This window comes from Lepidochelys olivacea, assembly GCF_965140295.1.
Source record: "Lepidochelys olivacea isolate rLepOli2 genome assembly, chromosome: 8".
NCBI classification, from domain to species: Eukaryota; Metazoa; Chordata; order Testudines; family Cheloniidae; genus Lepidochelys; species Lepidochelys olivacea.
In genome coordinates, this window is record NC_140418.1 from 51,578,392 (window position 1) to 51,593,267 (window position 14,876).

Below are 14,876 nucleotides of genomic sequence, written 5' to 3' on the forward strand. Positions count from 1 at the left end.
CATTGAGACTGAGTATTAGAAGACATGTATAATGACAGATTAAAGATGCTGGTATCTTTTTCTGTAGATGCCTGTGGAGGGGGTACAGGAGCAGCAGGCAGAATCTACCAAAGGGCGGTGCCTGCGACGTACAGTAAGTGTCCCATCTGAGGGTCAGTTTCCTGAATATCCACCAGAGGGAGCCACTAAGCTTGGTAAGTTACAAAATTAGAAAAGCAATGTACTAATTTTAATTTATAGATGTATTATTTCTCTGTTTTAAATAAACTGTTTTCTATCCAGCATTGCCGTAGTCAGTTTGCTCAAATCAATAGCATTTCAGCTAAGAGTTAGCAGAGGTCATAGGAGAGTGACCGTTGTTTATAATTGCCTGACAACAAAGTGACTTCAGTGTGTTAGGATTTATCTGAACATCAGTGAGGGTACTGGGAGGGAATACTGCACAGCAGGGAGGCTTATAACTGCATTTGTGAGGATACTAAGCAGCTCTGGGATTTATAACTGTGAATCTGTGAGCCCAGGTCAATAGTGCTGCATGCTTTACAGACCGTTTTAAGTGGCTCTTCCTGGCTGTTTGTTTGAGCTGTTACTTGGTTATGATTTACCTTATTTAAGCCTTTTAGAAGCTCCTTGGCATTGTATTTTAGTGACTATTGGGCTACACCTAATCTCCAGACCTGATTACACACTATCAGAAATACTGTCCATTTGAAGGTACGGCTTCCCAAATAAACCAACGAGTTGTGAGCAAGGGGCTGTGCCAGTGTTGGTTATAATCATAGTTTTTGAAAAATGAATCAAAGGAGACAGAAATGGAGGGCTCTAAGGAAAACTTAAAAATAGAAGACCAGTTGTGATGATAGGGTTTCCACAATGCCACATTTTGGCCCAGTTCCCCATGTTCTCTCTCTCCTCTTCGGTCAGCCGGGAGCGGTCTCCGCGCAGGGAGGGATAGTAGAAGGAGGCAGCAAGAGTGCAAAGTGAATTCTTGTTTCTATCTGCAACTAGTAATGGAGCATGACTTGGCAATAGGCTGTCACTTGTTGCTGGGGCTAGGAACAATTCTGCTTTTGCCTAGCTGTAAAGTTGCAATTCTAGAAGAGAGTTAGCTGCAAGAAAAGGCTGCAGGTACATCTCTAAGCAGCAGACTAGGTAGGATAGTGACTTTATGTAAATATGAAGAGTACATAAAAGAAGGGTTTTAATTTCACAAGTGTGTTCACTTTAAAAAAAATTAGTCTATAATTACGTGGATAATAAAATGTTCAAAAATAGATATTTTTTCGTGGGTATAGATGCAGTATAGCAATCTATTGTAGACTGCTAAATAGCAGTTTCAGTAGCTGTTAAGGTTGTATTTGTGAAGCACTCTACCTCACATTTTCTTCTTGAAAGCAAATTTCCTGATGGGAGGGGGTTTGAGCTTTTTCTTGGTCTTGCATTAGGGGTTTGGAAAGAGAAATGCAATTTAGAAAATGAAAAGGGAAGATGCCAATGTGTAGGAATAGGAATAATACAAATGTGGTTTCTAGACACTTATTTCCAGATAATGGAAATTACACACAATTTGTTGCAAGTCAGAGTTTAGAAGTCTTCAGGAATGAGACTCCTAGTCTTTTTTCTTATAATAATAATAATAATAAAGTTTAAAGAAAGTTATACCTGACCGTTAAGCACCTGAAAGTCTGGGAATGCCAAAGTTAAGATTGCAATGCAAATTTCACTCTGTTTCTTTGTGTGCACGTGTTTACAATACAGATTGTAATTCTATGATCACATACTCAAATAATAGTATATATTTTTCCCTACAACCTTAGATGCACATGTAGCATCTTATGCCAGACAAGAGTCCATTAAAAGTACATAGGAAAAGTACACAATAACCCATAGTCAGACCATATATTACATATTTTGTATACAACTATCATGAAAATTTTGCTGGACCATATAGGCCACCTAATTTAGTAGCTAAAGAGGTGTGGGCACACAGAGCGGGAGGGGAGGAAGAAAGACATGCAGAAGAAGATCATGAATGAAGGGCAGAGATGATGGACAAGTAGGAAGGTTTTAATGTCTGATCACTCTGTAGTAGATCAGGTTCCTTTTGTTTACTTTTCACATGCTGACTAGAGACATGGTTTATCAGTCATCACAAAATCCCTCCTGATTGAAGAAGCTGGGGTGGTGTAGAGAGAACGGTGAGAAATATATTTTTATGAACAAGACAGTGAGCCAGAGGGCAAACCAATGAAGTAAACCACTTGGAATCATTGTAAAGAAAAGGAAACAGATGGCAGTGGGCAGAGTGTATCACCAGCAGTACAGATAACAACTGGACCAAAATAGTCTTTGAATTGACACGAAAGCTGTAAAGCACAATGGGGCAGATAAACTATCCAGCAATGAAATTGCTGTGCAGAGCAGATAAGAGTATCTCGCTTGTCCTAAGGAAGTATGTGCTTGACATGGGAACAACAGACGTTATAGCTTGAGAGTGTCTGAAGTTACTATCCAGAGATGAGTTTTTACAGCTGGATCTATTATGAGGGTTAATGGATGGCAATGGTATTTGCTTTTTTCCTGTACGTAAGGTTACTGTACATGCTTGACTATCAAAAATGAGAGAATCGTTATGTAATCAGTTAACTGCAGTGCTACAATTATGCTTTTATAGAGTACATCAAGGTATTGTACTGAACCAACCTTTAATTGACTTTAGCAATTGACGAAACATTATGCTATATCATTATATGATGAGATAATACATATGCTTTGGGCTCAGTTCATGACTAGTAATAATACTAATTCTTAGGATTCATGCCGCTGTCTGTGATCAGAACACTGTGCAAAGATCCTAACACCAATCCTATGAAGTATGTAACTATATATTATCCATGCTATCAATAAGAAACTGAAGCCCAGGGCAGATCTGTTGCAGGCACAAAGATAACACACAAGAAGGTGGGCATCTTGATTATTTTGAAAAGAACAAAAACAATAATCAATGGATTGGTCAAAATTAAGGCTATGTTTTAGTCACAGGTATTTTTAGTAAATGTCATGGAGAGGTCACAAACCATGAATTTTTGTTTACTACCTGTGACCTGTCCATCACTTGTACTGTATAGCCTCCTAAATGTTTGTGGGGGAGGGGGCGGCCCGGGGGTGCTGTGGGTGCTCAAGTGTGGCTGGCAGCCCGGGACCCCCGCTGGTGCTGGGGGGGAGGAGTCGGTGGGGTTGGCAGGCTCCCTACCCTAACCCAGCTACGTATGGCCCCCTGGAAGCGGCAATATGTGTCCCTCCCTCATCTCCTAGGTGGTCCACACGCTGCCTCTGCACCGAGCACTGGCTCCGCAGCTCTCATTGGCCCCAGTTCCTGGCCAATGGGAGCTGCAGGGACAGTGTCTGCAGCCTCTGCCTAGGAGCTGAGGGAGGGACATGTTGCCACTTCCAGGGAGCCCCCCAAGGTAAGTGCCGCCCTGAGCCCCCTCCCATACCCAAAGTCCTGCTGCTGCTGGGGATGGGGGTGCGGTAGCCAGAGACTGCCCGAGCAGCGGCTGGTCCAGGGGCTGCCTGAGCTGCTCGGGTGGCCCCCAGGCCAGCCGTACCAGCTGCTGCAGAAGTCCCGGAAAGTCACAGAATCCTTGACCTCCGTGACAAACTTGCAGCCTTAGTCATAATGCATAGAAGAAGTCTGTTGTGTGTAAAAAGCTTCACCTTCTGGCTCATCCTAAATATTAAAGGAATATCTATTGAAAGGAAAGCTACCCGGTTTATGAAGAGGCTGCACATGGTTATTCTGTGTACCTGTTTTACACAGGTTGTGTTTAACTAAGGCTTTCCTGCATTAGGTTAAAACTAGTTAAAATCCACTGTGAAAATGGCTGGTTAATACCACTGTGTATGGTATTAAAAACTGTTTCTGGAGGGTGTGAGCAGACCCTCAATATCTCCCTTACTCACTAGGATCTCATCCATGGGAGCACATAGCTTCAGAGGTAGTTCCATTTTAAATATCACGCTGTTTCATCTGCTAAAAATGAACCATTATATTGTTTAACACCGGTCCACTAAAACATAAGTCTCTGACATGCTAATCTTCATATCGTGAGCAATGTGAGCCTCCAGTGCTGGTACCCACACAGGAAGTTTAAGGATGAGTTTCATGAAGAAGACTGAATTAGTGTGTCTTCATAATTTCCTCTTTTACTGTTACCTTTCTTATTACTTTAGGTCCTGCCATTCGGTAGCTTACAACTCTTCTTTAGACAGTTATGTTCTTAGTAATTTCTCATGCTTTATAGTTACATATTGGTATTTATTAATCAACCACATGGAAAGAGCCCAAAATAATTTCACTCATTCATAACATGTGCCAGATCAGTAGCACAGAATCACTGATCTGTTTCTAGAAGGGGTCCTATGTTTCTCCTGTCCCCGAAACACACACACAATCAAATGTAAAACAAACCACTGCACAAAATAAAATCTACAAAGTTTGGATATCATTTGGGGGTAGTTTTTGTGGCACTTTGAAGAAAAACCTTGTTTTGGCAACATCTGTCAAATTCATTCCCAGGGGTGGGAAATGAAGAGGCAAAAATCTCTTTTAATTAGTGCTTCAGTTATCAGGAAAGAATTGCCATACCAGGGAGAACCTGTAATTAGTAACAACACAGCCTGTCTGGAAAATCTAATTGGAGGTAAGACAAAGCAAAGTTGATTCTCAAGACTCCTTGGTGCTTAGAAAAGCTGTAATTGATGCAAATGAGGAAAGTCCATTGAGAGATGAAGTCCTTTGGAAGATAGAAACTAAAGATTATTGGATTTGGACCTATTGAAGCAAAGTATCTTATCTGTCTATGAATTTGCTGAATTTTTGTGCTCTTTAAAGAGGGATTAATAGCACTGGCTAGAGAGGCAGGTCAAGCGTGAATAGTCTCTGTGTAGATTTCAACACCTTTTTAAACATGCATCTCAGCCTTTGCTATCCCACCCTTTCCCAGATGGGAGAAGCTGCCTCATTGTGCCAAACTCTGCGGTTTTATGACTAGAGATTAAGAATAACATTTTCAAAAGTGTCTAAATAGCCTTTTCAGAAGTGATATAGACAGTTAGATACCTAACTTTCAAATGGGTCTTAAACTCCTAAATCACATAGGTGCATTTGAGAATTTACCCTTAATTCCCCATGTTCGTTTCATTTGTGATTTAAATGGGTTTCGGAATGTGAGATTACAGCATCCCAACCCACCACCACCACTGAATTTCTGTTTTACATTTTTCAAAAAGGCAGGAACAGTCTAACCACTAGTTGTCTCTCGCTTTCTAGCGGTTGTAAATGAGTCTGGTGCTTCAGTGCTCTTAAGGGAGGAGTTGGGAGAGGAAATCTAAGAAATAGAAAAGATCCTGGCTGATAACATCTAAAACATGCCTGACTTGATGTGACTTTGATTCTCCGCTTGCCCCAATAGCTATTGAATTAGGATGCTTCATATACTAATCTATAAACTGAATTTAGAGGAACAAGAACGAGAGAACACAAGAGTCTCTGTGGAATTAGGAAAATTTGTGGTGGCAGAAACTGCAGTTTGATTAGTCATCTGGGCATTCGTACAGTATTTTTTCCACGTTAAAACAACCATGGAATGCTGGTATAAGTTTGCTGTTTCAATTGTGTAGGATCAATATTGCTAATAGAGATGAGCCAAATCAAAATATCAGATCCAAGTTTGCAGGCCAAAGACCCCCATATTTGGTAAGATTCAAATACCGATAGATATTTTAACCCCCTTACATTTGAGTGTCCAAATCTGCAGTTTTGGTTTGGGTCTATCTCAGATTCCTGGCTAAACAAGCAGGAACTAGGTTCATCTTCAGGATACTTTCTTTAGGTCCAAATAACGGTATTTCCTGCTTAGTTTTCATTGTTGCCTTGCATAGTGGAATCCCTCCAACTGATGTTAGTGTGTCTGTTGTTGCTGGGTGCTGACACTGATGTTTCCTCTGTATATCTGTTTAAACTCTTTTTCATAAAATTTGTCTGTTTTTTGGTTTATGGAACTTCAAAATGAAAGCACGCTTAGGAAATTTTGCATTTTTTAGACAAAATTATGCTTCAGTCAGTTGTCTGGATGTTTGCAAAGCCACTTCTGCTCCACAGATTCACACTTGTGCATTCCAGAATGTTGCAGGAGAGGAGAGAGATGATGGGAATGAAGCAGAAGTGGCTTTCCCACTTCTGTCATTGTCACTGGCATTAATACTGCTATATGCTAATGGAATTTAGCTATACTTAGGGCCCCGAATACTATATGCTGCATCAGACCTACCTTATATAACAAGGCCTTCTGATTTACGCAGTGGAACTACTCTGAATTATGGCCCTGATTCAGTAAAGCACCTGAAGCATGGGAGAGGCAGTGTGGCACAGGGGATAGGGCATTGGACTGGGATTTGGGAGTCTGGGGTTCTGTTCCCAGCTGCAACACTGACCTGCTGTGTGACCTTGGGCAAGTCACTTCACTGCTCTGTGCCACACTTTCTCCTCCTACCCTTTATCTACTTAGACTGTAAGCTTTTTGGAGCAGGGACTGCCCTTCACTAAGTGTTTGGTTTGCTCAGTGCCAGCTACAATGTGGTGTCTCTCAATTAGGGTCTCTAGGTACTACAGTAATACATAGAATTGATAATAGTTAAGCATGTGCTTAAATCATCACTATCCTGTAAGGCACTTAAGCATTGATTAACTTTAAGCACATGCTTACATTCTATTGCAGTCAATGAGAATTATGCAGCAATGTTAGCTAGTTGTGAAATCATTCAGTATAAATAAAATTAATGAGGAGCTGTATGCTGCATCTCCCCATCCTTGGCAATAAAATTCAAACAGTTCACCGCACAATTAAAATATTAAATTTGTTGGGGGCGGGGCGGGGAGAATGGCCACAAATCATAAGGGGTCCTGGGGCAAGTAAGCTAAATGCTTATCAGGAGCTCCTACAGTAGCAGTTCTGCATAGCAAGTGCCTACCCCTCCCTCATAGCTCTGAAGTCAAGGAAATGGTGGTCCATTTCTGCAGGAGGGGAGCTTATTCTGTGGTTGGCTGGGTGAGCAATGCCTATGTCCATGTGTGGAGGGCTGAAACACTGTGCTTGGGGAAGCAGTCAGAGGCTTGCAGGGACAGACTAAGCCTGGAGGACTGAGACTGCCACTGCTGGAAGGCTTAGGAGCTCCACAAAGCAGCTAGCTTCCTCACTCTGAGGGCTTGGCTACACTTGCAAGTTAGAGCGCATTAAATCTGCCCTGGGTGCCCTAACTCCCGAAGTGTCCACACTGGCAATGCACTTAGAGCGCCTGGACTCTGCAGCGGGAGCGCTCCTGATAATCTTCCTCCACAAGAAGCATAAAGCTTGCTGTGCCCCGGCTGAAATGCCCAGGTGTCATTGTGGACGACGTGTTGCATTACTGCGCTGTGATTGGCCTCCGGAAACATCCCATAATTCCCTGAAGTCAAGTGGCCACTCTTGTAATTGTTTTGAACTCAGCTGCAGGCATGCAGATATCCTCTTTCAGAGCTCTGTTTCTGACAGCCAACATGTTTATCTGCTCCGGGACAAAGCAAACCATTAGAGTGTGAGTGTGTGAGAGAGGGATGGGGGGATCTGCTGCTGTCTGAACTTACAAGAGAGCATGCTGACACGCTCTCTGCCCCCCAAAACACACTATCTCTCCCCCCACATACACAGTCCCTGTCACACACACACCCCCCATTTGAAAAGCACGCTGCAGCCACTTGCACACTGGGATAGCTACCACAATGCATTGCTCTCTGTGGCGTTGCAAGAACTGCTAATGTGGCCATGCCACTGTGCATGCAGCTGACAGTGTAATGTCACACGGCAGCGTTTTCCCTTCTGCGATCTCCGAAGGCTGGTTTAACTCCCAGCGCTCTACATCTGCAAGTGTAGCCAAGCTCTGAGTTCCTCCACTGCATTTCCTTTCACCACCTTGTCAATTAGACCAGGGGTCTCAAATTCAATTTACCTTAGAGCCAATGCCAGTCCTCAAATCCTCCCAGCGGGCCAATCATGTCACTGAAGAAGGTGTTCAGAAAAGAAAATGTTGATATTGTATTTTTTATTTCGAATTTCTTCACAATAATAAAACTGTCATGCAACTTTACACAATTCTTCGCTTGCCAGAGAGTTTTTAGTGTTTGCCAGACACCTGGCAACACTTCAGTTCTGTCAGTTTGTTGATGTTTGGCCTCAGTGACTGAGCAGTTGAAACCTTCTTCAGGATTGCAGCAAGGTGGGCATCAGATAGTTGTGTTCGGTATTTAGGCTTGTTTATATTCATTGTGGGGTTAAAAAGGGACGCTGCCTTCATGGCTGACTCTGCCCGGCGACTAGTGATGGTATCTCTGTCCCTCTCCCCCAGCCAATGGGAGCTGTGGGGGGTGGCACCTGCAGTAGACCTTGCTGGCAGTGTGTCTGCATGAGTGTCTCTTCTGCGGGCCGCACTGGGGAGGTTCTCAGGCTGCAGATGGCCCACAGGCTGGGACTTTGAGACCCCTGAATTAGACTATTGAATTTTGCCAGGCCTGCCAATTCTTGCACATTACTGAGCTGTTAACTCCCATGTCCTCCCTGCTCACCGCTGCTAGCTTTTCCCACCCATTCAAGCACTTTCATGCTTTCACCCATTCTATCCATTTTGGAGAAGATCCTCCAAAAATGAGCATTGCTATCCTCCAGATTCCTCTATAAATCTCACCTGGGTTGCGATGCCTACAACTATCTCGACAATGGTTAGGCATTTGGTGCTGATACTGGTGCCTATTGTGGTGGTTTCACCTTTTACCCTGTCTCTCTCTCCTACCCGACCATTATTGTCTTATATGTGACCTTTGTCCACCCATTATGTATATCAGGGGTGGGCAAACTTTTTGGCTTGAGGGCCACATCGGGGTTGCAAAACTGTATGAAGGGCCGGGTAGGGAAGGCTGTGCCCCCCAAACAACCTGCCCCCTGCCCCCTAACTGCCCCCTCCCACTTCCCGTCCCCCTCAGAACCCCTGATCCATCCAAACCATCACCCTTGCTCCTTGTCCCCTGACTGCCCCCTCCCAGGACTCCGTGCCCCTAACCGCCCCCCGGGACCCCACCCCCATCCAACCCCCCCTGCTCCCTGTCCCCTGACTGCCCAACACCTATCCACACCCCTGTTCCCTGGGACTCCCATGCCTATCCAACCCCCCCCCCCTTTTCCCCGTCCCCTGACCGAACCCTGCCCAGAACCTCTGCCCTCTGCTCCCTGTCCCCTGACTGCCCCCTGCAACCCCCTGCCCCTTATCCAACACCCCCCTGCCCCTTACCACGCTGCTCAGAGCAGAAGGAGCTCGCAGCCACGCCACCGTGCTGCCCTGCAGAAGTGGCAGACCACTGGCGGCATGGTGATCTGAGGCTGCAGGGGATGGGGAACAGCAGGGGAGGGGCCTGGGGCTAGCGTCCCCGGCCGGGAGCTCAGGGGCCAGACAGGATGGTCCCGCAGGCCAGATGTGGCCTGCAGGCCATAGTTTGCCCACCTCTGATGTGTATAATAGAGAGTGTGTATTGTGGGGCAGGAGCTGTCTTGTTTATATGTATACAGTGCCTAGTACAGTGGAGCCTTAATCAGGGCTTCTCTGTATTACCATAATATAAACAATCAGAATAATTATCTTTCCCTGTTTTGCAGCTAAGCTATCCAGGAGCAGGGTTCCATTCCTATAGAAATTAGGAGTTAGGGTCCCCCCACCACCTTACACAGTTCCTTAGACAACGTTTCAGCCCCGTCTGCTGCACTGTCTGAGGGAAGATCCTTAGTGGTGAAGGATCTCCCTCTCCCTGCCCCTTGTGCCCTCTTATAAGCAGTAGGGGGAAAGCAGGTGCAAGAGACCCATTGAACTCCTGTGGGGAAAACACAGGAAAACTGGATAAGGAAGGCAAAATTGGCAGGTGGACAAGCTAAGTAGTGGGAAGAGGAGGAAAAAATGACAATTTTTGTGGATTTATTTAGTGTAAAGAGCCTTGCATGACAGCTTATCAAAACGATGCATCGTGGTCTGATGCGTTGTCGTACTGCAGTAGACATGCAGTTCTAAATGCCCCTCAGTGTTCCTATTAAGTTATTAAATATCATTGCTCCTGTACTATAGATGGGGGAACTGAGGCTGAATTGTCTGATGTGCCCAAATCAATCAACGTTAATGTCAGAAGCAGGATCACCTGAACCACTAGACTTCAGGGTCCCAGGCAGATCCCCTAGCCAGAATTTTCAAACTTGATTGCTTAAAGTTAGACATCTGAATAAGCTACCTGAGTTTCAAAGGTGCGGAACACCTGCAGTTACTGTTGACGCAATCAGAAGGAATGGGTGCTAGGCACCTATGAAAACCAGGCTAATTACGTTGTCTGCCTCAACACACTAGAGCTAAAAAAAATTGTTCTTAGCCCCGAAAAAGAGGGTCCAGAAAAAGCAAAAATGTGAAATCTACCAAAGCTAATATTTTTGCATTCAGACTTTGTATTTAACTGCTTGTTCCCCAGCTCAAACACCCAAAAGCCCACACAGTTGATGGATTTTTTTAATTCATCCTTTCTGTGCTAGTGATGTTTTCATACTTGAATTACTCAGAGTGGAACTCATTTTAACAGTGAAAATTCCACTTTCACCTGATCCACCGTGCAAGGGGATAAGTGGTAAAAATGAGGCAACAGTCTGTTTTGGTGCCAGATCCGGTACTTAGTCAGGTGACAATACTATCAGGTGACTAGTCAGAAATCCTGTCTCAGTACTGTTTGAAAGAATGTGTCCAGGGGCTTGGAAATGGTGTGAGCAACAGAACATTAGTTAAGTATTACTTCGTTTGATTGCTGCTTGGAATGTGCCTCCACTATCCGTGTCTGCAAGCTACTGCTCAGCACTTCTCGCTGGAGGATAATTGCACCAAGGAAACACACGGTCCATGCTCTTCCTTCAGGTAAAAAACTTGGGAGAGAACAGTAACTAAAGAAAGATGTCGAGGGTTAATTCAGTAACTGCTGTTCCTCATCCATAACATTCTCTGTATCTGTAATGATCAGAGCCAAGCCTCGCTGTTTGCATGTTCCAGTTGAGATGAATACTTTCTGTGACGGAGGAATAAACCTGTTTAGACAATAGATTTACTGTGTGCACCAGTCTGTTGCAGTCCTTTCTGTGCAATAAAGTGTCTTAAATGATTACTTGATAAAGGAATCCAACTTCTTTCATGACTGGAAAAAACCCTCAGTTTTAAAAGAAGTGCTGTTTGTGACCTGGTCAGTGAAGGAATCTGCAATGCACCAGTCTGGGTTAAATCTGTGCATTGAGCTAATGGTATACTTAAGAAAGGGGCAGATGTTTTGAAGAAATAGGCTTACCATGCCTTCTAGCTGGACAATATGCTGAAGAGGACTTTGCCTGTGAGGAATATCCTTGTGAAAGCGAAGGTGGGGAGTTGCAGCATGGAGCTTCCCATGTCTATATTCCATGAATGTGGATATTCTGTCTTGATGAAAGACTTTTCCTAACAGACTTGTCTTTCTGTGCCTTATTGGCATGTGCAAAATGTACATCTCCAGTTAGCTAACAACATGTCTGGTTGGGGAGTAAAAAATGGGAGCTTCAGCTTTGGTTCTGTCAAATTGGCGTGTGCATGTGTGGGAGAGAGTGAGAGCACGGGCATGCATGCAGTATGTCTGACACAGAGAGATCCGGATGAGCTGATGTCTTGATTTGATTTTCATAGCTCTTAATGGCTGCCTGAGGTGCAAATGACATTCAGAATCTGTTTTATACAGACCAAGGATCTAAAAGAATTGATACATTACTTTTTGGTATTTTTTTTTTTAATTAGCATCTTCTAAGTGTGTATGTTAAACAAACCATATATGCCAAAAATGTAATAAACCTGGATTGAGAGATCTCCAATAGATGCAATATAAATTCTAATGAAATCTAAGCACTAAGCACAATTCTACATTTCTGTGTGTGAATTTTAACAACACTGAACTGAGAGAATTGACTACCACCACATATACTACAGGAGGGTATTGTGCAAATATAGCCACAAGGCTTTTCTATTGTACTTCAGCTCTGACCTGCAACAATATTAGTAACACTCCACAATACATAAACCTTTCCAGAGCTGAGACTGCAAAACTCCGAGGTTAGTTTAGTGACACGAAGAAGGGTCTGCTGAAGTCTAGACAGAGCACCCAACTTTTGGTGTAGCCCATATTTGAATCCAAGAGTGAAAGTCAGGTGCACTGATTCACTGTCATTTATTGCTGTGATTATTAGCAGTAAGTAGTTGAATTGCAGTTATTTACAAGGAAGTTAATTAAACCTTATTGACTTTTTAATTGTAATTTCTTGTTTTTAGAAAATATTAAATTTGTAGAGCACGTTTTAGTCCCAAAATGCTTTACAAATTATATTCCATTGAAACGCAGTAACTCTTGGTATGGATGGCAGTATGAAATTGCTGTGCAGCACAAGGCCAGCACTTGTCTGATGCAAAATGTGTCCTGGTATTTTTGGGGTCTGCGGAAAGAGACAAAACTTTGGGTTTTTTCCCTCAAATCTCATTTGAAATCTGAACTGTACAGAATGCAGTTTGCCTGCCTCAGAATGATGAAGAACTGAGGCAACCATGCAAGGATTAGAACTGTGCCTTCTGGGAGGCTGTATATTTTAAACATAATGCTTAGACCTCTAAGACATCCCCTCTGGCATTTGGAGCTATTCATATATAGAAAATTGCTACGCTTCTGTATTTTTCATCCAATATAACTCAAGTAAAGGCGGATGACTTTTTTGTTTGTTTTTTAAATGCTGCGGCCATAATCCTTATACACCAAATGCCAGATTATGGCAGGGAGCAAATTTATCTGGTTAAATCTTAAACCTCAGTAGAGCAGGAATTAATAGTAATATGAATACATAATCGTAACACTTTGATATGCTGTGCACATAATCCATGTTTGTTTTTTTTCTTGGAAATGTGTTACTACACCTTTCTGAAAGAAATCCCTGTAAAAGATTGTAAAGTTTATAAGAGTGGCCAGTGTTTGTCTTGCATCTACAGTGAGAAACAGAGATGCTAGTTGCCAAGAGAGGGAAGCTGCATGACTCCTTGGGGTGGGCAGGTTTTTGGCCTGTTATGTAAACAAGCTACTGATCTGAAGAAAGCTCTTATTAATTACGGTGCAGGGTTCCTCTGATATATACAACCCTCTGCATCATGTGTGAATTTGCTGTGACTTGTTCAATTTTGTGCATACTTTTCTGTATTTATGTTCTTGCTGCAGAAGCCTGCTTATATTTACCTTGTTTGTGCACACTTATGAAGTTTTTTGACCGTGAATAACATGACACCTGATGGAAAACTAACTGTAAATGTCACCTTTTATGCAGATCTCCTGTCCCAAGGATGACACCAACCGTTGTCTTAACTTTTCCAGTTTAGACAAGGCTTAACTTGTTAACAAAATTTATTTAAAAATCAGTGTACTTGAACTCATTCAAACCCCTAATGTAAGACCTACTACAGAACCCAGTTTATCCAATCTAAATGGGAGTGTGACCAGGGCCACATTGATTAATCAAAAATTCAGATAATCACGAGAATGGGAAAGTGCGAGGCTTCAGTGCCATCTAGTGGCCACAGGAGAGTGCACCCACTTCTGGACCTGTGTGCTCTGAAAGCCGGATAATGGAGGGTCGGCTAAACAGGGTTCTACTGTACTTACACCTGTTTAACCATTGCTGATATCGATTTAGCTAAAGTGATAACTTACCAATGCAAGTATAGGTTTAATTGGTTTAAGTGCATTAATTATAGCTATACACCAATTTAACTAAACTGATTTTAGAATTGATTTAATTTCATTGTCTATACTAGATATGTGCTCCAAAGACTTAAGTTCCTTATCCTGTGCTAGATGCCCACTGGATTAGTAGCCCATCCATTTCTACTACATTCAGTTAAGATGCCTTTGTGATCTTTTTATAAATAGAGTTTGAAAAATTTGCCCAATACTAAATATTCTGGAGGCTAAGGATATAGCTACACTGCAAAAAAGACCCGCAATAGCAAGCCTCAGAGCCTGGGTCAGCTGATTCAGGGTCATGCTATGGGGCTAAAAAAAAACAGTGTAGATGTATGGGCTTGGATTGCGTGACGTAGTTATGCCGATGTAAGTGTGTAGTGTAGACCTAGCATCAGATAGTTACTAGACTTATTTCAGCAAGAATATAGGCTATTTTGATAACTTATTACCTTTACTGTAACTGATGGCTCTTTTATACTACAGGGGAAGAGGAAGGAATTATACTTGCTCTGATTAGATCAGCAAAGTATTTGAATATTTACATTTGAAGAACATTCACATTTTTGATAGAGGTATCTGCAGGTGGTACTAATGAAGTCAAGAGCAGACAGGCCCCTGAAAATTTCTGCTTTGTAACTTTCTTTTCTTCCCTGCTACTCTGTTTGTACAGTAACTCCTCACTTAAAGTCGTCCTGGTTAACATTGTTTCGTTGTTACGTTGCTGATCAATTAGAGAACATGCTTGTTTAAAGTTGCTCAGTGCTCCCTTATAAAGTTGTTTGTCAGTTGCCTGTTTTGTCCACTGCTTGCAGGAAGAGCAGCCCATTGGAGCTAGCTGGTTGGGGCTTGGAACCAGGGTGGACCTGCAGCCCCGCATCAGCTCCCCACTCCCCTAAGTTCCCTGTGCGGCAGCTGTCCACCAGGCTATCAATTACTGGGCTGTTTAGCTGTCCCTCCCTCCAATGCCATGCGCTGC

The 14,876-nt window shown here is 43.1% G+C and overlaps 1 protein-coding gene across 2 annotated transcripts in view; it reads left to right on the forward strand.

Moving 5' to 3' along the window:
• The window catches only part of RASAL2 (RAS protein activator like 2), a 267,847-nt gene that overhangs the window by 146,960 nt on the left and 106,011 nt on the right, over positions 1-14,876 (forward strand). For both annotated transcript variants that reach the window (XM_084637148.1, XM_084637147.1), the window contains exon 3: positions 68-194. In XM_084637148.1, the coding sequence (XP_084493274.1) occupies positions 68-194 (127 nt within the window). The remainder of the gene's footprint in view (positions 1-67; positions 195-14,876) is intronic.